The 27802-nt window shown below is 34.5% G+C and overlaps 2 protein-coding genes across 2 annotated transcripts; both read right to left on the reverse strand.

The window, feature by feature from the left end:
• Window positions 1-1839: 1839 nt before the first annotated feature.
• On the reverse strand, window positions 1840-2798 carry LOC120227008 (olfactory receptor 6C2-like). The gene has a single exon (XM_039225160.1). The coding sequence runs from the start codon at window positions 2773-2775 to the stop codon at window positions 1840-1842; it is 936 nt and encodes a 311-aa protein (XP_039081091.1). The 5' UTR covers window positions 2776-2798.
• Window positions 2799-14603: 11805 nt separating this feature from the next.
• LOC120227010 (olfactory receptor 6C2-like) lies at window positions 14604-15485 on the reverse strand. The gene has a single exon (XM_039225162.1). The coding sequence runs from the start codon at window positions 15483-15485 to the stop codon at window positions 14604-14606; it is 882 nt and encodes a 293-aa protein (XP_039081093.1).
• Window positions 15486-27802: the final 12317 nt, after the last annotated feature.

A 27802-nucleotide genomic window follows, 5' to 3' on the forward strand; every position in this document is an offset into this window, starting at 1 on the left:
GATCATAGTATCATTTTTATCTATTTGGTTGGATTCTGACTGAAATAGTCTAGCTATATTCATCAGTTAATTATTAAACAATAATTGAAACAAAAATTAAACAGTTTGCCTTAATGTTTTAATCAGATGTTTGTCAGTTATTAGGATGTCTTCATAAATTTCATTAGGGAGAGTTTTTATTGTTATTTTTTATTTAGGTAATTGAAATCTTAATGAGATTATCTATTGCTTTACCATGGTTGGTTGTATCTGGTTCTTTTGTCTCTTTAATGATAAATCGTATTTGCCTTATCAAATATTATGTAGAGATTAATACATTTAAGTATTCCACATCCTTGAATTAAGTTTCACGCTTGTTTTGCTAAAATCTTGTTTGTAGCTCTAAATCTTCACATTTTGTTGTTGTTGTGGAATTGTGTTAGTATATCCATGAAGTTATTCTAAGTATTGCTTTAGTGTTTATATCTTACTGCTGATTTTTAACCTTCCATATTTTTCTCTTTATTTTGTATTAATTCATGCTTCTGGCAAATTATCAATTTGCTTGAATTTTTTAAAAAATCAATTTTTAGTTTTCCTTATCTTTTGAAATTTATTTTTCTTAAATTAGTGAAATCATGTTCTACATACTTTTAATTAATTTTATAGTTTTAAAATGCTATAATGAGTAGGAGTTACTTTATTTTTTGTTCCATTTATTTCTGAAAGTAATGAATATATTTATGGATGAATAATTCTTTGATTTCTTCTGAGTATAGCTTTTTATGAATTGTCACGAAGTGTGTCTATTTCAATGAATATGTATTTCTTTAGTTCCAAAGAGTTATATTTGGATTCACTGTTTAATTCTTTATATGTGTTCTTAATAATTTATTAGTAGAGTATTTTTATAGAATTTGGACCATAAATGCTGTTAGTTAGACAGAAGACATGATAATGGTTCCCAACTCCTCCTCCATAGCTCATAACTCAAGAGAGAGAGAAAGGTTTCTTAGAGAAAATTGTAGTCTTTTAGTCAAAGTGGGCATTTTTCTTCTAACTCGCACTTTTAAAATCTTGCCTTTATGCTGTTTTGTCAGTCTCATGAATTTTCACCACATGGATCCAGACACTTCATCTCTCTTTTCCACATGGACATTTAATCCAACGCCCTGTAACCCATAACTCTCACTTTGCCACTCATTATCCTCCTTTCTTTGCTTTCCTGGGAATCCACAAATCATAGGTGGGGTTATTTATCTTCATTTTGAATTATCTGTATCTCTGATTCCTTGTGACTGCCTATATTTTAATCTTTACTCTTAATTATAAATTCAAAGGAATATTTGTGAGATTTTATCCAAGTTTAAATTTTTATATATATTTTCCTATAGTATAGAAATGCTATTGTCTTGTGTCTCAGTTGATCCTTGCACTATTATCATGCCCTCACTTATTTTATTCACTATTTCAACATTAAATTTCAATCTTACTTGAGGTTTTGTAGTGTTTTATGCACACTGGAGTACAGTAGTTAGCAGCATTATGCTATTAGTTTTATGGAAGACTAAAGAATAGATTTTTATAGCATAAGATTTATTATATTAATGTATATATTTGTATAAAAATTTATGAAAAGTACACTTTCATTTTCTTTACTGAGATGTCTCCCACAAGAAGTTGAGTAACAATCAAGGAAAGAAATAAGCTCATTAAGATGCAATGTAAGTAAATTGAAAAAGGATCTGAGACATTTAACATTAGTGAAATATTAAAAGATAAATAAAATTATAAGCATTCACAGAAATGATTAGCAGCCACACCTTTTATTTAATTTCATTTATTGACTGCTATTTTATTTTACTTCTTTAAGAATGCTGCAATTCTTTTGATCGAGTCACTGAAGGCTTTTTTTACTTGCTTATTTCTCAGTGTATAAATAAATGGATTTAACATAGGTGAAACGGAAGAAATGAGTAGTGAAACGGCTTTATTAATAGTCACTTCTTCTTTTGCTGTAGGATTCATATAAATGAACATACATGTGCCATAGGTGATAGAAACTACAATCATGTGAGAAGAACAGGTGGAAAAGGCTTTTTTTCTTTGCTGGACAGATGGAAATCCTAAAATTGTTTTGATAATAGAAGTATAAGATAGAACTACACATATAAGGGTCAAAATAAGGGTCAGCACAGCACAGATTAAGACAGTTTGTTCCATGAGCCATGTGTCTGAACATGATATCTTCAGGAGGGGAGAAGCATCACAGAGAAAATGGTCAATAACATTTGAGTCACAGAATTTCAGATTCAGCCCCAAACTAAGTGGGGAGGTTATGACCAAGAGTCCAGCCAACCAGCAGGAGAACATAAGACTCCTGCAGACTCTGCTGCTCATGATGGTTACATAATGCAAGGGTTTACAGATGGCCACATAGCGGTCATAGGACATGATGGCCAGCAGAAAAAATTCTGTTACTGCAAAGAGGTCAGTAAAAAACACTTGGATGACACAAGCATTATAGGTAATGACCTTGTCACCTGTTGCTATGTTATACAAGTACCTGGGAATACAGGCAGTGGTGAATGAGACCTCCAAGAAGGAGAAATTTTGTAAGAAAAAGTACATGGGTGTTTGAAGGCGGGGATCCACAAAAGTGAGTGTGATGATGGTCAGATTTCCAGTTGCACTCAGCATGTAGGTACAAAATAGAAAGATAAAAATCAGAACTTGCAGTTCAGGGTCATCTGTCAGTCCCAGAAGAATGAATGTTGTTACTGTAGAGTTTTTCATCACTGATGTCTTCTATCCAACCTGCATGCCTGGTAATTCAGAGAGATTATTGAATAGATCCTAATAACAAAATCTAGTTTAATCAGCTATGTACCTTCATTACATTTTCATATTATATTTTAATGATTTAGTTTTTTGTTTTATGTTTTTTTAAATTCTCGTTAGTTAACATAGAGTGTAATATTAGTTTCCAGAGTAGAATTTAGTGATTCATCACCTACATATGCTTATTCGTCACTTACATCACCTAGCGCTTACCACCAGAAGTGCCCTCCTTAATACCCATCACTCATCTAGCCCATCCCCCCATAAACCTCCCCTCCAGCAACCCTCAGTTTGCTCTCTGTAGTTAAGAGTCTATTTTATGGTTTGTCTCTCTCTCTCTTTTTCTCTTTACCCCATGTTCATCTGTTTGGTTTCTTAAATTCCACGTATGAGGAAATCATATGGTATTTGACTTTCTCTGATTTATTTCACTAGGATAATACACCCTAGCTCCATCCACGTCACTGCAAATGTAAAGATTTCATTCTTTTTGATGGCTGAGGAGTATTCTAGTGTGTGTGTGTAATACATTGCATCTTCTTTATCCATTCATCAGTCGATGGATATTTGGACTCTTTCCATGATTTGGCTATTATTGAATTGCTGCTGCGAATATCAGGATGCATTTGCCCCTTCGAATCAGTCGTTTTGTATTCCTTAGGTAAATACATAGTAGTGCAATTGCTGGAGTGGTTTTTCTATTGGTACTGTTGTTCTATTTTTAACTCTATGAGGAAACTCCATACTGTTTTGCAGAGCAGTTGTGCCAGTGTGCGTATACTTTAAATCACAATATGGATGTGATTAGATATATGCTGATGTGTGATTTAGTGGATGGCAAAAACATAATTTGGCTCCCCCAAATTCCTTCCTGTTTGGAACTAAATTTAAAAAACCTACATCATTAAAATTATGCCTTTATTTAACAGTTTGGTCCTTATTCAAATGATAATACATGATATATAATTGAAATTCATTCTAGGGTCTTGACCATAACTTGTAGTCTCTACTTGGTTTTTTAAAAAGATTTTTTTCTTTGTTTTTGTTTTTGCATAAATGTATTTTCTCCAATGAGCAATGCTAAATCTTCCTTATACATATCTCTATCATTTTTGTTTTCTTTCTATATTTCTCAATATGCAAGCTATTATGCAGAGCATAGGATTTTAAACAGAATTTTCTTGTATTTATGTTATTGAGATGCTTTAACAAATTAACTTAAAAATTATACACATGAGGGGCGCCTGGGTGGCTCCATCGGTTAAGCGTCTAACTTTGCTCAGGTCATGATCTCATGGTTTGTGGTTCCAAGCCCTACATCGAGCTCTGTGCTGACAGCTAGCTCAGAGCCTGGAGCCTGCTTCAGATTCTCTGTCTCCCTCTCTCTCTGACCCTCTCCTGCTCATGCTGTCTCTCTCTCAGAAATAAATAAAACATTAAAAAATGTTTAAAAAGTATACACATGATTTTTTATGTTATCTTTTTACCTGTTTTGATTCCTTGGACCTATTCATTCCTCTTCACCTCTGACCATATATATATATATATATATATACTCTGTATATATATATACTCTGTCATTGTTTTCTCCACAATTCCAACAATTTTATGTCACATCTGTCACTTAATGAATACTACATTTCTGTTTTTGATAATGGATTTTTTTTCTGACTAACCTATTGAATTTACTATCAGATATATCTACTTTTTTATTGAAGCCCTTACCAAAAATCTCTGTATAAGTCACATGCATTTCCATTTCAATGTGACTAAAACAGAAGTCATGATTTTTCACATGGGTGCACCATCCCCTCTTTTCCTGTGTGCTAACAAGTTCCATTTGTCAACGAGCATTCAGTGCCAGGTATTAAGTAAGCACTTCTTTTGTAGACTTTGTCCCACGTTCCCCAACTTAACTGGATACACCTAATTATCATTGATTTCCGGTTGAAGTAATACTAACCCTGGCAAACAATTCTTATGGCTATCTTAGCCTACACACCCACTCTTGAGCTCATATTACAAGCAAAGCTTGCCACTAGGTTAATGTCCTGTGGGAGAATATATTTGTTGGGATTGTCTTTCTTACTGTGATGGCAGTGACATCTAGCACAGTTCCGCATATCTTGTCAATGTCCGAAGAATGTTTTCTGAATACATTTACTTATCCCAAATTTACTAGTACATACCGACAAAACTATTTCTTTCATACTTGGACTTTAATTGATATTGCTCTAGCGATTAATATGCTTATTAAGTTTTCTATATCTCTGACTCTAACTAGAAATCTTTTTTCTTTTATTTTTAAGGAAGACTATTTGTATTAAGTCACATTTTGAGGTGATCTTTAGAATTGTGACAAAAGTAATAACTGCCTTCTCTTCCTCCCTTGGCTTTTCAAAAAAAGCAAATGTATTTTTATTGATAATATATTTCCATCATCATTGTTATCCATTAATGCAATGTTAAATCTAGAGACCATGATTTTCTTGTTGCTGAGTTTTGGTCAAAAGCTGCTACACAGTAATTTTCTCAAGCATCGAGAAATCATGAGAAAAGTGGAGGCTTAAATGTTTTCAATTTTTAATGCTTATAATCTCACATCAGTAAATGAAAGCAATTCCATTTGGGAGCACAATTTATTTCTTTGTAAACAATTTTTCTTCACTTTTTAATAGAATCACGTCATTAAAGTTATACTTTTGCTTTTATTTTACAGTATGTTTGATTGTATAGCTACTGTTATTTCTGGATATTTTATTTATACTGAGAAAGGAGAAAAGCCCCATCTGGAGGTTTGCCATTCCATACTGTTACATCCACAGGATGCTGGTCACCAATCCAAGAAAGAAATGCTGACTTAGGCTCATGGGTTTGCCTGAAGACTAGAACCCTTCCAGAGAATCTGGGGACAGAGTCAGCAAATGTATAAGATTACACTCAGAAGTAGTGGAGAATGATGGCTGCAGTCTACCTACTTGTCTCTCATCCTTTCTCCTTATCTCTCAGGCTACATATAGATCACTATATACTCTTACTCAGTTCAACATGCTATGGGAAGTAATGCTCAAAACATTTTTTTTTCTTGTACGATATTACATAATATTATAAGGTGGAATTCAGTAAACTGAGAGTGATATATATAACCAATTGATTTCAGTTTATCTTTAATAAATATTTGAAAAGAGGCAGAGATTTCTATGCAGTGATATTTCTGCAGTCAGATTTAGAATGATGAAGGGAGAAATACACACACACACACACACACACAAAGAGCAGACAAGCCTCACACACTGGGTGTTTTTATTTTACAATGTGAAGATGATGGTATAGCTGATGTTACTTCTGGATAGTTCTTATATCAGGAATTTATATATATCCACCAATTTACTATTGAAATATCTCATATATATTTTTGGAGTCTTTATAAAATATGTTATAACTCACATTTCTGATCTTAATACAGGCTGGTGAAATATTTCTTCTCAGAGCAATATATGGCCACATTTTCACAAAGGGAAATATTACTAATGTTGCAAAATTTATCATACTTACTTTTCTGTCAGACAATAATAATTACTTTAAGTTGTTTGAATATAGTAATTCTTAAAGGCTAGATGAAATGGTAGGTTTGATGAAGATTTTCTTGTGAACTTCTTTTCAGTTTTGCTAATGCATCCACATTCACTCTCAAGGGTTCTCCGAACATGTAGGAAAATCTCTGAGGTTGCTCTGTCCAACAAATTGGAATGATTTTCCCATGAAAGACCTAAGAAATAATGTCTTGTAATTTTAACATTTAAAAGTTTAAAAATTTAACATTTAAAAGGGGGAAATGATTCTAATGATAGTGCAATGCAAAAAACTCTCACCTCTTGTGAAAGAGTTGGTATTTCAATATCTCTGGACAGGGACAGATACCTTCTTGACCTTTTTTTTTTTTTTTTTTTTTTTGGTTTGCCCTACCTGCAAATAAATGAATAAACAAAACGTCCTTGGTGATTTACTGTGAAAAGTCCCTGATGAAAATTTGGAGTAATTTTATTTGGCAAAAACAAATAAGTAGCAAGGAGTGCTCTGGCTCCAGCGTCCTTGGAGACAAGCTTCCTTAGTTCAATTTCTCATCTTCCTTAGTAGCTTTGCTGAAGAAAACTAAGCAAATACTAGATTGCACATATTTGCAGTGTACACTGTGGTAAGTTTTGTGAAAACATGAACCCCACCAAAACAATGAACATGCCCATCACCCCTAAAAGTGTTCTTGCTTGTCTATGAAATCCCTTGTGCTGTCTCCTTCTGTTCCTCCAGGTCTCAGGCAACCACTGATAAGTTGTCTGTCACTGCAGATTAGTCAGATTTCTTGGAGAAGTTTAAATAAATGTAATAATGCGAGATTGTCTCTCTCTGAGAGAATGAATATACTGAGAGTGAATTTAAGGATAATCCCTGGTTTTATGTGTGTTAATTGTTCATCTCTTTTTATTTCTGAGCAGTAATTCAATGTTGTTGGATCTATCAGGTCGTTCAGTTTGTGTTTGTTACCAATAAAGCTACTAGGAATAATTGTGTAATAGTAGATTAGTAGTATGGACATATACTTTCGTATCTCTTGGGGAAATTCCTTGGAATTACGTGGGATGGTTGGTTAGTTTATAAGATAAGCATGCATTTAACTTTTAAGGAATCTGTCAAACTTTTCTAACATTCCTTTAGCATTTTACATTCCCTTTATCTATTTGAGAGTTCCAGTTGCTTCACATTAATGCCAACCCTTAGTATGATGGGTCTTTAAAAATTTTTTTTTAATGTTTATTATTATTTTTGAGAGAGAGAGACCAGTATGAGTGTAGAGGGGGCAGAGAGAGAAGGAGACACAGCATCAGAGGCAGGCTCCAGGCTCTGAGCTGTCAGCACAGAGCATGATGCGTGTCTTGAATCCATAAACTGTGAGATCATGACCTGAACTGAAGTCAGACGCTTAACTGATTGAGCCACCCAGGTGCCCCAATGAGTCTTTAATTTTAGCCATTCTAGTAGGTGTGTAGTAACATCTCACTGTTGTTTTGATTTACAATTCCTTAATTACATAAGAGGTTATGCATTTTTTAATATGCTTTTTGACATTTGCATATCTTCTTTGCTAGGATATCTGTGTAGATCCTTTGCCCATTCTTAGATTGGGTTTTTTCCTGTTATGGAGTTGTAACAGTTCTTTATATATTCTGGATATATTCTCCTATCAAATATATGATTTTTAATATATTTTTCCATTGAATGAGTTTTCCAGTTACTGAATGATGTCCTTTGAACAACAAAAAATTAAATTTAGGTGTTGTCAAATTGATTCATGCTTATATCAGTTGTGCTTTTGGTGTCATATCTAAGAAACCATTTTAAGACAAGGTCAGAAGGATTAACTTCTATGTTTTCTTCTAAGAGTTTACAATTTTAGCTTTATTCATTTGTTTGTTTGTTTGTTTGTTTACTTGAGAGAGAGACACCACAAGAATGGGAGAAAGTTACAGGGAGAGAGAGAGAGAGAGAGAGAGAGAGAGAGAGACTCCCAAGCAGGCTCCATGCTGAGTGTGCAGCCCAATATGGGGTTGATCCCACAACCCTGGGGTCATGAACTGAGCCAAAATCAGGAGGCAGACACTCGACTGAGTCACCCAGGTGCCCCTAGAATTTTAGAATTTTTACATTTAATTCTATGGTTCATTTTGAGTAAATTTTATATATACATGAGAAAGATGTCTGAATTCATTTTTTGGGGCATATGGATATCCAATTGTCTAGTATCATTGGTTGAAAATACATTTTTTTAAATGAATTGTCATGGCACCTTGTGATAAATCAGTTGACCATTATAGTGGGCTAAAAGTGCCCCTGAAAAAGATGTGTCCAAGTTCTAGCTTGCAGAACCTGCAATTGTGACCTTCTTTGAAGTAGGCTCTTTGCAGATGCTATTAAGCTAGTAATTTTGAGAAGACTCTAGTTCCAATAATTCCAATAATAAGAAAAGAAGAATATACAAAGATACATAGAGAAGAAAGCCATGTGAAGATGGAGGCAGAAATTAAAAAGTATGTTGCTGTAAGTCAAAGAATTCCATGGGCTACTGGAAGCTGAAGGTAGAATGGAAGTGTTCTCTCCTTCTTTTTCTTCCTTGGGACACAGTCTTTGCATGGGGAGGCTTTTTTAGTTATTCGACAGTATTTTAGAATAAGTTAAAATTTGCATAAAGATACATTAGGGGCAGAGCATGAAGGAGGTAGTGCAAGAACACATAGGAAAGATATGGTAGCCAGGATTCCTGCAGGATGTGCGGGCGGCGGGGGAGGGTATTGAAGATATTTATGCAGTGTATTTTACTTGCTGTGCTTAGAGGACAATCCTTTCTTATTTGTTCTGGATCCCTGTTTTTACCTTAACTTTTATATAATTTTGTATTATTGTGGGAAAAAATGGAAGCAAAGAAGGGCCAAGAACTCCTGGGAGGGAGAAATGGGCCATAGAACACTCATTACTGCCAATTACAGTAGGACTAAAGGAAGGACATTTGCCAAATACCTGACATTTAGGAGTCACTTTTATTTGACTTATAGACATTGGGAGGTTAACATGATCTGAATAATCACTTTAAATGTTAATGGTCTAATAAATCAATCAAAGACAGAGATTGTAAAAGTGGATGAAAAAACAGAACCCTTGTGAGAAACTTCTAAGTCTTCTTCTGTTCCATTCTGTCTTCCCCTTCATGTATTTCTGTATGTTGTTTACAAGGAACCAACTGTTTGTATAGATTCATATTAAAAGTAAGGGGACAAAGAAAGCTATATCATGCTAACACCAATCAAAATTTAGCAGGAATGGCTATATTAATTTCTGCCCTAGTGATTATTATTTCCTTCCATTTGCTAGCTTTGGTTTTGTTTCTTAAAGTGGAAGTTTAGGTTGTTTATGAGTCTTTCTTATTTATTAATATAGGTATTTGTTGCTATAAATTTCTCTTCAAGCCTGCTTGAACTGTGTTCTGTACATTTTGATATGTTGTATTTTTGCTTTCATTCATTTCAAAAAGTATTTTCTCATTTCTCATGTGATTTAATCTTTATTGGCTATTTAGGAATATGTTTACTAATTGTAATTTTTTCAAATTTTCTTTGTTGATTTATGATTTTATTGCGTTGTAGTTGGAGAATGTAATTTGTGTCATTTAAATCCTTTTTTAATACAGTGATTCTTGTGTTATGGCCTAGTATATGACCTGTCCTAGAGACTTTCCGTGTGTGTTTGAGAAGATAGTCACCCCAACCATAAGCAACCACCACCCCTATTAGTTAGCAGTTATGAATATCAAGGTGAGAACCTCCATTAGCAAAAAGATTATGACTTGCTCAAAGCTTAGATGATTGTTAGCTTTTCTTAAAAGTGATAATGTATTTTTATTTATTATTAAATTTTTTATTAAAACTATTTTATGTAAGTATAGTTGACATACAATATTACATCAGTTTTAGGTGTACAACATAGTTATTCAATTATTCAAAATACTTTGGGTCAATAAGTATTATATATTTGGGGCTTTCTCTGTTATGATTCCTTACATAGCAGCTAACTCAAATATTTCCTATCTTTGATCACTGCATACTTTGTCATTTTCCAACATTGTTGAATTAAGAGGTAGTTTGCTTTAGAGGTACCAATTATATGGTTACATGGAATTTTACCTGGTTCCTTTAAACAGTTTCTTTCTTCATAATTAGGAAAGGCAGATATCAGTTCCCACTTTGTACCTAGTCCTCTAACTTAGTGTAAAGAATTATAGAAAAGCAAAATGAGAGAAAGAACAGGTCACAGTTTGTCTAAAAGTTAACCTTGGCACTTCAAAGCCAGGTTAAGGGACATGGGGACAACACGGCATTTCCAATGGTGGTATAGAAAGGAATTGTCTCTGTACCCTAGAAATATTCCCTCAGTTCCTGTCACCACAATTCCAAATAACTCCTTCCAAGTCACCTCGTTCAGCCTGCAGGTACTGAGGATGGTACCCTTTCTTAAAAAAAAAAAAAAAAAAAAATACCACCATTTTCTCCCAGATGTTCATATTTCACAATGTGAAGAACATTTTCACGATTTTGACACCGATATTAAAGTACAGAGATTAAAAATTGAGTTTACATGAAAATGTGAATTAGAGGGCAAGGTCACCTGCTGATAAAACATCAGCAAAGAAGTCTTCAATGGAGACAAAATTTAGGCATAGTTTTTGTTTAAAATGAGGGTGAAATTGTGGTAGAAGATTCATAGGAGGGTTGCCCCAAATCTATGAACTGTAGACAATGTCATTGTATTGGTACATAAAAATAGGTTGTCAGTGACTGCCATATATTTGTCACTCAGGTTGAAAGGCACACTTCATAAATGGTTGTTGAAACCTTTCATAAAATATTAAAATAGTATATCATATCTATTTTTTTAATAGACAGTTTCCTCAGAGAAAAGCATCATTTAGAGTTTAAGAAAGGAAAATAAAATGATATAAAAAATACTTTTCTTCTAGTTGTGACCTCAGATGTTTACTGAACCCCAAAGTTGCAAAGGGTAAAAAAGTCATCCAGGAATGACTGATAGTGGAGAAAGGTGGGTGGGCTCTGATCATTCTGTGAATACAGACTCACACACAGAGCTTGTTAAGTGTTTCCCCATCCACAGAATAGGAACACTTTTTCAGCAGAAAGTCTGCCTACTCATGATGAGGAGGAAATATTTCCTTATCCTGTTAACTACAAAGCTTATAATAGTTTAAATGGGTAGATAGTGATCTCGGTTTTGGAAAAATTGATATTCCTAGCAGAGGGAACTTTTTCTAAATTGACAAAATTGACCCAGTTTTCAGTTAAATGAAAGAAACAAACATATCCTTGATAATTCTGCCTTAAACATTATTAATAAATCTCTTACAGAAGACTGAGAATATAGAGGGGGTAAAAACAGAACTGGGGAAAATGTCCTGAAAGACACACATACAAATGATGTTAACATCAGAGGTAGACCAGGTCTACACTAATAAGTACCAGATTGGAAGGCAAAAGGCAACTTTCTTTTCTTTTATTTCAACATCATGTTAAGTATTTGTAAGATGATAAGGATAGTTTTTCTGATTTATTAATCTTGCAAAATGTGTAATTAATACTTGGTGTAAGTATATTCAGATAATAAGAAAGAAAATCTTTTAACGAAAGGAAAGGCAAAGTGATAATTATGTTGATAGTTTTCAGACATACTTCCCAGATTTTTATGGGGTTTTTTTGCTTTTAATATCTCATGGTCTTTTCTATTACTATTGTTATAATTAATTAATTGATTAAATATATTTTGTATACATGTGTCTGATTTTTTCCTGATTTATTAGGAATAATTGGCAGTAAAGTTGTACATATTTAAAGTGCATAATTTGATGATTTAATGTACATATATGTTGTGGATGGTCACCACGGTAAAGTTAATTAACACATCCATCCCCTTATATAGTTAATTTTTTGTGTGTGTGGTGAGAATGCTTAAGATCTACTCTCAGCCCAATTTAAGCATATAATACAGTATTATTAACTATTATCTATATTATGGTCTTAGTTACTGGAAAATTACTATGCTCCCTTGATGGTGTCCTATTTCTTTGCCTTTTCATGTTTCTACTGGCTTTACACTGATATCTACAAATCGAAGGGAGCAGCTGCCTCTTGGGACCTTTTCAAACTGGCTTTGGTGGGAAAAGACTTGCTCCTCCAAATGACCATGAGGGTGCCATATAGGTGGGTGCAGTGATTCCACATCCAAGGAGGGTGTAGCAGTGCCTCAGAGAAGTGACAGTCTAGTCATAGCTGAATCTAACCCCAGGGTGTGGGGTGCAGAGCAGTGACAGTCTGGCCTTAGTGGTGTTGGGTCAAGCTGTGAGCTAGGACTCAGGGGGCAGAGTATGTGGTAGCAGGAAGAAGGCATGACATATGAAATCGTTTTAAAAGGGATTAAAGGCAGACTTTCAGAGGAATATGTTTTTTAAGAGAAAGATGAAAAAGAGATCAATTATTAGGATGTCCCTAAAGAATTAAAGACGAAATATCAATTGTAATGTGTGCAAAAACTACTTTAGCTCCACATGCACATCTTAAAATGCTCATTCAGATTTATTTAACTTCTCCTAGCTTGTAAGTGTTTCAAATGTAGTGAGGATTGTGATTTAGAATGGTAAATTTTTGTATAGGGGGCAAAATTTACTCCCTCAGTAAAGCTTATGGTCTCTGCAAGTGACTGAAGGACCAACATCTACTTGCACAGTACCTTCTATGGTGTCTTGAATATATTTCTTCTGATACAGTTACATTACTTCTACCAACATACATAAAAGGTCAAAAAAACAAAATATTACATAGACATATTGTATTCCATAATGCCCTCAATGCAATAGACTCCTTGAAAATGGGAAAAGGCAAGTTAAACACTGGTCATTCAAAAAAAGTGCTTGACAAACATTGAAAGGCTAGAATTTTGTTTAAATGATTGCCCCCTCACAGTAAGTATGAGAGAAAGTAATATAGGCACTTTGCTGGAAAGGTTTATAGGACCAGGAGGTATGAAAGAGGGATAGGTAGTATAAAAACTTCACAACTATGTGTATATTATTATTATTATTTTTTTAATGTTTTTATTTATTTCTAGGAGAGAGAGAGAGAGACAGCGTGAGCAGGGGAGGGTCAGAGAGACAGGGAGACACAGAATCTGAAACAGGCTCCAGGCTGCGCTGGCTGTCAGCACAGAGCCCGATGCGGGGCTCGAACCCACGAACCGCGAGATCATGACCCAAGCGAAAGTCGGACGCTTAACCGACTAAGCCACCCAGGCGCCCCTATTATTTTTAATACTATTTTCCTCATACGGTTGTTTTGGGGTAGATTTGAGTTTAAGAGTGTCCGAGGAGGCCAATAGTCAAGACAATATCCATACCATTAAATTTAGCAGTACATACTTCTAATGATAATTTAAGTTGAGTCATAATTTCACTCATTTAACCAAAATAGACCTCGCTGTGCATATGGTTCCCCTTACTAAGTACTGGGGATACTTCTGTGATACTTTACCTGTCAAATCTGGTGACAACTGAGTGGAGATGGGGCAGAGGAAAAGCTTTATCAAGCTTGCTGTGACTGCCTGTGCTTTGGATGAAGACTTAAAGCAGAGGTGGAAAATCAACCTCACTCATCACCAATGTGAAGCTTACAAAGTCATTTAAACATGGGCATCTGTCTGACAGGTGGGGAAAAGGGATGGATGGGGAATCACATACAGTATGTTTTATAGGCCAGGTCTAGAAATGGTGCACATCACTTCCACAGCCATTATATTAACTATAACACAGGCTACCTAGTCACATCTAAGAGTGTAGAAGTATGGCAGAAAAATGTGGTCTACTGTGTTTCTAAGGATAACAACCAGCATGTTTGACAAACATCACTTTCTTCCAGACAGTAAGAATAAATAACCTCAGAGTTTGGTTTTATTGGAGAGTAAAAAATGGAATAGGGCTCACAGTCAGCAAGTTTAAAAAGAAAGTGAAAGAGTCAGTGTGACTGGAGAATAAATGATACAGAGACAAATAGTATTAGAAGCTTCAGGTTTTATGCATATTCACCCTCCCTTTCAGTTGTATTCATTGACTCATTTCTCCTTTACATCTTTGAGAGGAATGCAATTTTCTTAATTGAGTCATGAAAAGCTTGCTTCACTTACTTGTTTCTCAGTGTGTAAATAAAGGGATTCAACATTGGTGAAATAGAAGTAGTAAGGAGTGAAATCCCTTTATTAATAGTCACCTCATCCTTGGCTGAAGGTTTGACATAAATGAAGATGCAGCTACCATAAGTAATGGAAACAACAATCATGTGGGAAGAACAAGTAGAAAAGGCCTTTTTCCTTTGCTGGGCAGAGGAAAACTGTAGAATGGTCCTGATGATATACATGTAGGAAAAAACTACACACAAGAGAGTGATGAAAAATGTCAACACAGCACACACTATAAACATCTGCTCTATCAACCATGTGTCAGAGCAAGAGATCTTCAAGATAGGAGATGCATCACAACAAAAATGATCGATGATGTTTGAATCACAGAACTCCAGGCCCAAACCTAGACTAAGTGGTGGGAGAAGGATGATCAGTGCTGCTACCCAACAGAAGAGGATGAAGTTCTTGCAGACTCTGCTGTTCATGATGGTCATGTAATGCAGTGGATTGCAGATGGCCACATAGCGATCATAGGACATGGTGGCCAGGAGAAAAAACTCTGTCGCCCCAAAGAGATCTATAAACACGAGTTGACTAGCACAAGCATTGTAGGTAATGGACTTGTCACCAGATGATATGCTATACAAGAATCTGGGGATACAAGCAGATGTGAATGAAATTTCTAAGAAGGAGAAGTTTTGGAGGAAAAGATACATTGGAGTTTTAAGGTGGGAATCAATCAGAGTGAGGGTGATGATGGTTAGGTTTCCAGATGCACTCAATATGTAGGAAAGAAATAGAAAGATAAAAAGCAAAATTTTCAGTCGAGTGTCCTCTGTCAGTCCCAGCAAGATGAAAGTCGTAAGCGTGGTTTGGTTTCTCATCTTTAATTATTTATTGTCTCTTGCCCAATCTGCTTGAAACAATAAAGAAGATTATATGAAGAACTCCAAAGTGCTGGCTGACTTCTAACCTGAGAAGTAAATCTGAGAGCGATTCCTATAGAATTGGTTAGTGGAGAAGTAAGCACATAACACAAGGTGATGTTTGAATGCCTCTTTGTGTCACACAAGTAACTATTCATATTTAAATTACATATTTCCTACTACTGCTTCTGATAAATCTACAACTTACCTAGACCTGGTGTCAGTTGAACATATCATCTTATAAACTTCTTTGAAAAAAAATCCTTTCTTCATAAGTTGCTTTTGGATCAACAATTCTGCTGTCCCCCAATTTTCTATCTGCAGACATGCTTCTAGGAGAGAAGACTTTAAAAAAACTAACAATGGTCATTGGTCAGATAACCCCAGTACCAAAGTTTACATGTGTATTAGTTATTAAACTGACAATGAATATTTATCATATAGTTTATCCTGTGTCAGCTTATTTAGTTCATTCTCTTGGAAGTGTGTTTTTCTTGGATATATTTTCTTAAAGATTCATAAGTGTGTTAACAGTCCAATTTTTTGAGGTTTTCCCTATAGAAATTTTCCTTTAATGTTCATTTTAATATTTGCCTTTGGCTATAGTTTCTTTCTATATTTAGAATAGATTATCTACTTAATATATATTCTAGGATATCTTTTTTCTCCAAAGAATTTCTCCTCCACTTACAAGCTGAAGTCTGGACTTATGTCATCTCATTCATTACTTTTAGATTTCTTCAACAGTGAAGGCCCTAAAGCACTATAATTAGCGGCTACAGTTTCTTATTCTCTAGATCTTGAGAGCTTTTATTTCTCTTTCCCCATTAATGGGTTCTCATTAAGAGCAGATTCTTGATATTAAAATTCTAAACTGAATTTCCATTGTTTCTAAACACATTTGACAATGACAAATCACTCCTTGTATGTATGCGTAGTAATGTGTTTGATTCAACATTTATTACAGAGAAGTAAGGGAATGTTAGGAGTATGTTTGTCCTTCCTGAGTGTTCTTGAGCAATTTGTTTAACTTCTTTATCTTTTTTTTTTCATGTGCAAAATTCAGGTAAAAATATTTACAGTTTAGGGTTATATTGATAAATATAGATACTATAGATAAAATATCTATAGCTGCACTTGGAATATGGCAAACAGTCATTACTATTAACTATACTGAGCATTTTTACTTTGTTATCTTATTGTGTCTCCTTGAGAACCCTGTAGAAGTACACATTTCAAGATTTTAAATGTGCCTCTCACTATTGCATTTCCTTCCCTGTCAATCCTAAGCCTCATCCAGGGACAATCTTTATTGTTCCTTTTTTCTTTATTCCCATTTTTGGTTTATTCGGTCTTGCCACTTTGGTTATCTTCTGAACTTCTTTCATTCTTTTTTTTTTTATTTTTTTTTATTTTTTTATTACTGAGAGAGAGAGACAGCATGAGCAGGGGATGGTCAGAGAGAGATGGAGACACAGAATCTAAAACAGGCTCCAGGCTCTGAGCTGGCAGTCAGCACAGAGCCCAACATGGCTCTGTGAGATATGACCTGTGAGATCATGACCTGAACCTAAGTCAGATGCTTAACCGACTGAGCCACCTAGGCTCCCCTTGAATTTCTTTCTTTTATTCTCTCAGTCACAATAGTAATTTTACTCTGGGTGTTTTTTATCTCTAGATGCAACATTGCAAAAGCATATTAATATATTCTTAACATATATCTTTGCATTCAATATTTAAAAAACTATGTAATTAGAATCAGTTTTTACAAAGTCCAGATATGATTAATTCTCCTTTATGTGTTGTAGAAAAATGTTTCTGAAATATTATTAATGGATATTCATGCTATACTAGATATTTCCTTAAAACTCTTGATCCATCTTTTAGTTATATGAAAGTTAATTTATTTTGGCTTTAGGTAAGAATTATGAAGAGTAGAATAAGGAATATATTTATGGATTTTAAATTTCAAATGCATCAAGCATTTAGACTAATGGAATATTTTCAGGCAATAAAGATTTTATTCCACGTAATGAGTAAGAACAAGGCTTCTCATACTTAAAAAATTTAGGAAATTTGTTTAGTAGGGGATAAATGAGTTGGGAGATAGTTTAGAAAATTTGATGGTTCTGAATAAAATGTCTATGTTTTTGCCTCTCTGCTATCTTCCAACTGATATGGAGCCAGAAGAAAAAAAAAATGAGATAGACTTTGGCAAAGTTTTTTCTTTGTAGCCATCTAAGGAGGAAAATAATAGGAACTAAGTAGGTGCTCCTTGAACACAGGCTAAAAGGGCTTTCGAAAGTCACATGGTATTTTCATTCACAAGACTGTTATATAATTAGAAGGGTGTTCCTATGCTTAATAGTGGCAGGAAACTAAAAAAGAATGTTCAGTACTTCATACATTTTCCTGTATTGCATTCTGCTGAAGAAATATAAAAGTATCTTAAGGCTTATACAGAGAACCACTGAACCATAAAAGTACTATGGGAAGAGGGACAAGAAGCCCCATTGGAGGAAAGCACAGAATCAGTATTTGAGGACATGAAGAGATGATGAATATTATGATAATGACAACTCTGATGGATACTGACATTTCTTTCTCTCTTAATACGCTGAAAGTGCACAAATGTACCAGAATTATGGCTAAGGTGCGTTGAGGGTGACAGCACAGAGATATGGTAATGATTCACTAAAATGAAGTGGCAGAGTTAGGTAGGGAGGAAAGACACTGAAACTAAATTGAATTAAAAAAATAATTTTTTCTTTAGTTTTTCAGAGTTTGCAAGTAGAATTTTTGTCACCTCAAATAATTAAAATTACTCAGGCAGTAATTTTAATTCTATCACTCCATTATATGTTCGTCATAAAATTTAAGCTTCTCAGTGAGCATATAGAGATCTTTCTAATATTTCCAGTATTTCTTAATACAAGTTACCTACTTCTATTCTTCTAGTGTACTTGCACTGCATGCCATTTTACTACCCATAGTATACATATACCTCTATGATGTGCAATGGAATATTACTTAGGCATAAAAAAGAATGAAATCGTGCCATTTGCAGCAACACAGATGGACTTACAGGGCATAATGCTAAATGAAATAAGTGAGTCACAGGAAGATAAATTACCTTATGATTTCATTCATATGTGGAATTTAAAGAAAAGCAAATGAACAAAGAGAAAAAGAGACAAACAAAGAAACAAAGACTCTTAAATACAGAGACCAAACTGGTGGTTGCCAGAGGGTACGTGGGTGGGGCCTGGGTGACATAGGTAACAGGGATTAAGTGTACCTTTATCTTGATGGGCACGAGAAATGTATAAAATTGTGAAATCATTATATCGTACAACTGAAGCTAACATTGCACTGCTAATTATACTTTAATGAAAAAAGGGAAAAAAAGGATAGTACATCATAGTGATTAAAGGGTACAGTCTATAGAGTAAGGCCACTGCTTTCACATCTCCTGATTCAATTTGCTTCACTTATTTACTAGCAGTTCCCATAAAAGCCCATGCTTAAACTTATATGTGTAAATTTCCATATGCTGATCCTTTTCTCTTTAGTGATCTCTACACTTGCAGTCTCTAACCTTCCTATCCTTCTTTGAAGTTTTGGATTAGGTATAACTTTCTGTGTTTTAAAATTATCTGTGTAAATTTCCATATACTATCCTTTTCTCTTTAGTGATTTCTACACTTGTAGTCTCTATCCTTCCTATCCTTCTTTCAAGTTTTGATTTAGGTATAACTTTCACTAGGAATCTATCTATAATCCTTTAGGTATAAGTGGATGTTCTTCTTAATATTCCCACTGTGGTGTATGACTATTCTTAGGATAGGTCTACTGACTGACTTGTCAAATAAGGTTGACAAATTTTATTTTGAACATTATTGGGTCTCGAGCAGTAAGCTTATCTCCAGGGGCATAGTAAGTGTTCTTTAAAAGTTTGTAGAAGTAAACAAAGAATGACTATCGTATTTGCCTTAAACAACAAAAACAAGGTATTTTTTATATTGACTGATCAGGTTTTAAAACGATTTTATATATAAGATCATTAACATATAAGCTGATTGGGGTAAAAATTAAGTGATCTTTTTTGAGACTGCCTTTAATATTATGCAGGCGTGACTCTGATTCTGTTGTCTTCCTGTGGGCTGATGTCTAGTAAGAGGAAGTTTGCTTCCTGTGCTTTCTACACTGTCTTTGAAATAAAGGTATGCTGTTCCCTCTTCCCTTTCCTTTTTAGCTTTAGTTTCCTCCATCATTTCTACTTCATGGAATTATTGTGAGTCTTGATTGAGATAATTCAGGCAGAGTGCCTTGAAGATAATAAGTTAAAGCCACTACCTCTTTTCTCTCCTTCATTTTCTTCCTCCTCCTCTTCGTTTTGCTTCATAACTTACTGGAATACTTATGCTAATGTGTGTGGGCACTAATTGATGGTATTACAAGTATTGTGTTTTCTCTTCTGAATTCTTTATAAAATTTGTGAATTGGGGTGCCTCTGATAACCTGTTCAATGCTTTTTAAAGAAATACTAAGGGCAGAGTTCAGAAACTCTGCAATTTTGGACATGAGGCAATAGTATTTCACATTTCTTTCTCAGCTATCATTAGGTAATTAATTAAGTGAGCAGTTATTTCCTTTTGTCAATAAAGAGTCTATATCTTTTGTTTTCCCTCCATTCCAAGTATGAAAAGGATTTCCTGTGTAAAAATTATTTAGTTTGTTATATGAATGTTTTTACTTATTCTACAATCTGTACCCAGTGATAAACCTAGAGGTGTGCTTTCTAAGGTCTGATGAATTGAAGCATGGTATTGCTGTTAAGACAGTAATGAATGACAGCATCAGACTCCTACAGATAGGAAATTACCCTGGATTATAGGCATCTCTGCAGAAAAGGAGCACTACTCAATGCTCAGGGGGAGAAATAACTAATAATCAAGTATGTTTTTAGACAGGATCATATAGGAATTGACCCTTCTGAACCAAACTGAGAATATTCTTAAAGCTCTCAGTGCTCCATTGTGGCATTCTAACACAGAGCATTGTCCCAGATTCCCAAACTCTCCTTTCTTTCTCATCACCAATTTATCTTCTGTGATCTTGGAAAATTAAGTGAGTGTTCTAGTAAATCACTTTAATTTAGGTGTGTTTTCAATTTGGTGTACTTCAAGAAATATTGGTATTTATAATTAGCTCATTGATCACTATAGACAACATTGCTAATAATTTGGCACTGTAATGAAGGCACAGTTACAACCTGGTATAAACATATATTTGTAGGTAAGTGCAATGTTGTGGGGAAGACCACTTCTGTTTGGTCCTTCTGTTTCTATGACGACTTATGAATTATTCAAAACACATGTATTGAGAACCTATGATATGATCGGTATTATAAGTACCAAGGCTGAAAAGAGTGGAAGGGTACTGACTTATCTCTACTGATGTGTGTATTAAATATTTCCAACAAATCCAATCCCTTAAAATTTAAGTTTTCTCAAACAAAAACACATTCTAAATAATTACTTGTACCAATTTAAATAACTCTTTGGTTTTTTTCAGAGATATCCAAATTAATTTATTTCCATCTCATATTTAAATAGAGAAGTCTGATATTTTTGCTGAGATCAAAGAGAATGTTAAATGAAGAAACTGAAATAACCAAATAAGAATATACTTACTCTTGGGGAAGGTAATCATACTTTAGGTGACTGTATGATCCTGATGGTTCCAAAGATGAAACTCAAAGCAAAAGTGGAGTCAAATATGTGCACAAATGGTCCTTTCCTGGAGACATACACATTCACAGACAAGTTTTTATTGCAGCTAGTGTTCTCTGAATTGCCAAGGAACTCCTCTTAAAAGTTTTATTCCACTTTAGTGGCCCCTGGGTGGCTCAGTCTGTTGAGCGTCCCACTTTGGCTTGGCTCATGATCTCAGGATTAGTGAGTTCAAGCCCCATAAGGGGCTTGCTACTGTCAGCGCAGAGCCTACTTCAGATCTCTGTCCACTTCTTTCTTCTCCTGCCTCACTTGGACTCTCTTAAAAAGAAATAAAAACACTTAAAAAAAGAAAAGAAAATATTCTATTCCAGTTTAAACCTAGGAAAAAATTTCTTAGATAGAAAACCTGAAAGAAAAGTTATGTATTTTAAATGATGAGAAATCTAAGGTGATTTTTAGAAGATTTTGACAGATGCTTTCTGATTTCTCTGGGCAAAGACAGACTTTTACACAGTGATGTAACATGGATGTTTTATTACCTAAGACTCTTAGGGAGGTGCAGGAGCTCTCTATGTGGGTAAATAAAGGGCCCTTGTAACCAAAGTTCAAACATGACTAATGATTATAATTTATGCAGAATTTTGGCAAAATACCTAATAGAGGCAGCAGTGGGAATCCTGTCCTTTGAGAAAATAAGATGAGACAATTTTATTAGATGCATTCTGAGTGCAAAACAAAATTTTTGTGATGAAAAGATATATCTGGCTACTCTTCAACCCATAGATAACAACAGGTTAACAAGAGACAACAAAATTGCTTTAGGTCTGTACTTTCAGTGGAAAAATGTATAAGTATACTTCAACGTAGTATATATACAATCAATTTCTGCATCAATATAGTGTTAATACTTTTCCATGATAAAAATATAGATTTGCATCACTATTTTTTCTGTGTTATACACTATTTATGGACAAATCTTTATTTGAAAAGCTTCCTGTATTTAACTATTATAAAGTTATTTGTTTAAAATCTTATTTTATACATAATACATATCATCTATTTCTTTAATTATCATCATTATTATCAGAACAGGATTTCTGAGGCAAAGGCCATTTGTATTTTAGAATTTTGAGAGACACCAGGTGGCTCAGTTGGTTAAACATCCGACCTTGGCTCAGGTCATGATCTCACGGTTTGTGGGTTCCAGCCTTGCCTCTGGGTCTGTGCTAACAGCTCAGAGCCTGGATACTGCTACAGATTCTGTGTCTTCCTCTCTCTCTCTCTGCCTCTATCCCACTCACTCACTGTCTCTCAAACATGAATAAACATTAAACAAAATTAGAATTTTGAAGTGTATTGCCATACCTTGTTTCCAGTGTGTAACGCCACATAATATTCACAAAAGTGTTTGGGTTCCTCGCCATTGTTGGGATTGTGAGGGAATCCCATCCTTATCATGGTTGATTGCTGAGTCAGTTAGAGAAAGTAGGCAATGAAGTGGATGTTAAAGATTCAGTTTTGTTATAGATAGAGGTGTTAAAAATATGGCTTTGGACATTCCAGTGAGACTGATCCAAATCTACCCCACCAAACAGGTTGGGTAACTTTTATTGAATGACTTCAGCAGTCTAAAACCTAGCTGTAGAAAAGACAACACAAGAGAGGAATGGGAATAGGATAGATGTAGCATACCCAGATCTTTTTTCAAGATCTACCTGTCAGATAAGTCTTGTCAACAACAGGGGAAGGGTAGGTAGGAGACAGGCCAAGATAATTGCACTCATGAATTGTTGAAAAAATCTTCAAACTTTAGAAATAAGGCAGGAAAATGACTGTCTGTCTTTACAATGTCATTATCTCATAGGCTCAAAAATTATTTAATTGTTCCTGAAAATACACTTTATTATTTACTCTTTGCTTAAAGTCCACATACCTTGAAATGACACATTAACTGTAGATTTCTGTTCTGTGGAAAAGCTACCCTACAGATTATAGTTTTATGACACTATAGGATATTAATCAATCCAGTATCTAGTAGATACTTAACAGTAGTCTTTTGATTATAGTGTTTATTCCTTGATTCTGCTTTATTTATTTTCAGGGAGATAGAGACAAAGTGCAAGCACGGAGGGGCAGAGAGAGAGGGAGACACAGAATTTGAAGCAGGTTCCAGGTTCTAAGCTGTCAGCACAGAGCCCAACACAGGGCTCGAACTCAAGGAACGTGAGATCATGACCTGAGCGGAATATGGACACTTAACTGACTGAGCCACCCTGGCACCCCTTGAATTCTCCTTTTCAACAAACTTACTATCTTACTGGTTTAACTAGTTGAATAAAATATTTAGCAAGTGTTCATTGAAAAATTGCATGACTCCTGTATCTTTTAACTCTTTGAAAATTATTCTTAAAAGAATGCACCTCCACATGGAGATAATTCTGAAGAGTAGGTATTTCTTCCTAATATTTACCATGTTCACTATATTTCTAAGATTTTCTCTTAACCAATTGACTCACATTAACAAAGCATGTAGTTATACTGCTTAAGAGAGAAATTAGCTCTCTTTAAGATGGAACAGTCCACCTTCCCAGTTACACTTTCCCATTGCCAGTTCCTATGAATATCTTTCTGGGCCTATGTTGAACATTTTGGAATTGACTCCAAGTCAGAATACCAAATAAATATATAGTAAGGCCACTCTAAACCTGTAATTGAAAATTTACCTTCTAACATTTCCCCAATATGAAGTACTTAGATATGTTATCTTTTTTCTTTTTAATTAATTAAATGTAAGACAGGAAATCATCAAATCATTGTAGTCAAGAGTCATTCAATTATTTTAGATTCACGTTTGTTAACATATATTGCAATATTGGTATCAGCAGTAGAATTTAGTGATTCATCATTACATATAACACCCAGTGTGTGTCACAATTGCCCTCTTTAATGCCCATTACCCATTTAGCCCATCCCCCCACCTAACTTCCCTCTAGCAACCCTCATTTTGCTCTTTGTATTTAAGATGCTCTTAAGGTTTGCCTCTCTCTCTGTTTTTGTCTTATTTTTGCATTCGTCTTCATCAAGGATATTGGCCTGTAGTTCTCTTTTTTTTATGGACTCTTTATTTGGTTTTAGGATCACGGTAATGCTGGCCTCATGGAATGAGTTTTAGGAAGTTTTCCTTCTCTTTCTATTTTTTGGAATAGTTTGAGAAGAATAGGCATTAATTCTTCTTTAAATATTTGGTAGAATTTGCCTGTGAAGCCATCTGGCCCTGGACTTTTAAGGTAGTGAGTTTTCTGATTACCAATTCAGTTTCTTTCCTGGTTACCCATCTGCTCAAGTTTTCTATTTCTTCTTTTTTAGTTATGGTCGTTTATATGTGTCTAAGAGTTTGTGCATTTCTTCCAGGTTGTTCCAATTTGTTGACATGTAGTTTTTCCATTATATTCCTTTATAATTGTATTTCTGTAGTGTTGGTTGTTATTTCTCCTCTCTCACATGTGGTTTTATTTTTCTGGATCCTTTCTCTTTAATTTCTGATGAGTCTGGCTGGAGGTTTTTCAATTTTATTCATTTTTTTCAAAGAACCAGCTCCTGGTTGCATTGATCTGTTCTATTTGTGTGTGTGTGTGTGTGTGTGTGTGTGTGCATGTGTGTGTGTTTTAGTTTCTAGACCATATATTTCGGCTCTCATTTTTATTATTTCCTTTCTTCTGCTGGATTTCAACTTCATTTGTTGCTTGTCTTCTAGCTCCTTTAAGTGTAGAGTTAGGTTGTTTATTTGAGATTTTTCTTGCTTCCTGAGGTAGGCATGTATTGCTATGTACTTCCCTCTTAGGACTACTTTTGCTGCTCTCAAAATTGTTGTGGACTGTTGTGTTTTCATTTTCATTTTTTTGCATGTATTTTTAAGTTCTTTCTTTGGCTTCCTGGTTGACCAATTCACTGTTTAGTAGCAGGTATTTACCCTGCAATATACTTGTGGTCTTTCCAAATATCTTCCTGTGGTTAACTTCTAGTTTCATTGTATTATGGTTAGAAAAGGTACATAGTATGAGTCAATATTTTTGTATTTGTTAAGGCCTGTTTTGTGACCTAATATGTGATCCATTCTGGAGAATGTTCCATGTATACTTAAAAGAATGTATTTCCCCTTTTAGAATAGAATGGAATGGGATTTTAGAATTCCATGGAATGGAATGTTTTAGACTTTAGAATGGAATGTTCTGAATGTAATACATATCAGTAGAGATGGGTCATTACCTGTTCACTCTTTTTGGCCTTAACACTTATAGCAATATTGGTCACATCATAAGTTCTCAATACAAGTGATTTGAATTAATTAATGAGTAGTCATAGAAGAAGGAGGAATACAGAAGTGACCTTCTCCACGACATCAGGCTTACCTACAAGTATATATTTATACAAGGTTGTTACTGTTCCTTCATCAGAGTGCCAAATTATTAGCTTTTTCATAAGTCCATCTGGTCTAGTGTGTCATTCAAAGCCATTGTTTCCATGTTGATTTTCTGCTGAGATGAAATGTCCATTGACGTAAGTGTGTCGTAGAATCTAAGTTTAAAGTCTTTCTTGTCCAGCAAGAAAGTGGTTGCAGGATTAAAATAAGAGAGATGGCTAATGTCAGGGAAAAGTCAAGAACCCTGAATATTTATTTATGTATTTATTTATTTATATATTTATTTATTTATAGTTTATGTTTAAATTCGTTAATTATCATATAATGGATAAATAGTTTCATATATATAAATTAGTGATCCAATATTTATAGTCTTTAATTATTAACATGATCTTCTTATACTAAATTCTACTTTAATTTGCATAAATCATGGCTATTTTCCCTCATATTCAAAGAGAATATCAGATTAATTTCCATACTAGAGAACAGGACATCATCTGTAACCAGTGCAAATTTTGCATTAAATAGATCCAATTGTTGTTCCTCACTCATTAATCATCGAAAGTTCCAGGATACCTACCTATTTTTTTAAAAAGGCAAAGGGGCACCTGGGGGCTCAGTCAGTTAGGCATCTGACTTCAGCTCAGATCATGGTGAAGGTCTGTGGGTTTGAGCCTCATATCTGGCTCTGTGCTCACAGCTCAGAGCTTGGAGCTTGCTTCAGCTTCTGTGTCTCCCTCTCTCTCTCTCTGCTCCTCTCTTTCTCATGCTCTGTCTTTCTATTACTAAAAAATAAATAAAAATAAATACATTTTTTAAAAAGGAAAAAAAACCCATATATAATAAATTTAATTGTTCAATTTGTATCCTCCAATCTGAATCTTTTTGATTAACAGTTTCCAAATAGATGTTATGAAGAGATTAGTTGTTTCTTCCCTTCTTACCCACAGTTTTATGCTCATACCATAAAATAGCTACTTTAAGCTAATAAATAGAAGGCCAGTATATATAACAAATATGTGATATTATCTAATTTGCTTTGTAAAGTATAAAATCAGAATTGTTAATATTTTGTTAAGGAGGGAAAACTTAATGTCAGCTTTAAGTAATCTTAATTTTCTGATTTTGATGTTTTTAATATTGAAGTGTATTTTAATTTTGAAACAGAGAGTTCCAGTATCTACTTTAAATACCAACGATAAAAGAGATTTTTTTCACATGAAACAAGACATAATTTAAGGATTAGTGAATGCACTCACTTTAAAATATAGCTAAAATTTCTCATAGTATTTAGTAAGAATTGGTCTCACATAATTTTCATCTTGGATAGTCTCTTCAGTTAAGGTGGCTTAGGCTAAAAATGATAGGCTACTTTTATATGGGTGCATGGCAAGCTACACTAAGGATGACTCAGCCAAACAGCACTTGAAAGGCACTATCCAAACTTTAAGGACATTGCCTTACAGTTTTGGCACATACTTAGGTTGAATGATGAACAGATCATGCAGATGGCCTTCCTTGAATTTAATAGCCGTAGGATAGGGAATATACTAGTGTGGCTTGATTTTGAATTTCACATATAGAACTTGGGGAGTTGTGAATAAGTATCATTTTTCAAGGAAAGTTAAGTTGCGATTGAAGATTTATAGGAATGGATGGGCTCAACAAAATTTTCTATTCAATGGCAAATAAGTAAATTTCCCTTGTGTTATATAACATTGACGTGGTTGTAATTTGAGTTGTTAGTGTGAGATATAGGTGGACAGAATACATAGGCTTCTTCACATTTCATCCTTTCAAATACAGTCATGGACAAAGGGGGAGATTGTAGAGGGATGGACTAATTCAGTTTTCGTGGCTGGCCAACAAGTTTAAAAGTTACCTTCTAGAGACATCTGGGTAGATGAAGACAAATATCGCTGCATTGCAACCTGCCTCTCATTATTTCTTCTCAAATGATACAAAAAAATAGAAAAGTAAATTCTACACCAGAGGTGGGCAAACATTTTTTGTAAAAGGATAGATAGTAAATATCTTTGGCTTTTGAGGCCATGAGGTCTGTTAAGCTACTCAACTCTGCCATTAAAAGCAGCCATAGACAATATGCAGATGACTGG

The sequence above is a fragment of the Hyaena hyaena genome, unplaced genomic scaffold (genome assembly GCF_003009895.1).
Source record: "Hyaena hyaena isolate Hyena2069 unplaced genomic scaffold, ASM300989v1 scaffold_1968, whole genome shotgun sequence".
NCBI lineage: Eukaryota > Metazoa > Chordata > Mammalia > Carnivora > Hyaenidae > Hyaena > Hyaena hyaena.

Coding starts and splice junctions, on each gene's coding strand:
- LOC120227008 (XM_039225160.1), bottom strand. CDS start 2,775: ATGAAAAACTCTACAGTAACAACATTCATTCTTCTGGGACTGACAGAT.
- LOC120227010 (XM_039225162.1), bottom strand. CDS start 15,485: ATGAGAAACCAAACCACGCTTACGACTTTCATCTTGCTGGGACTGACA.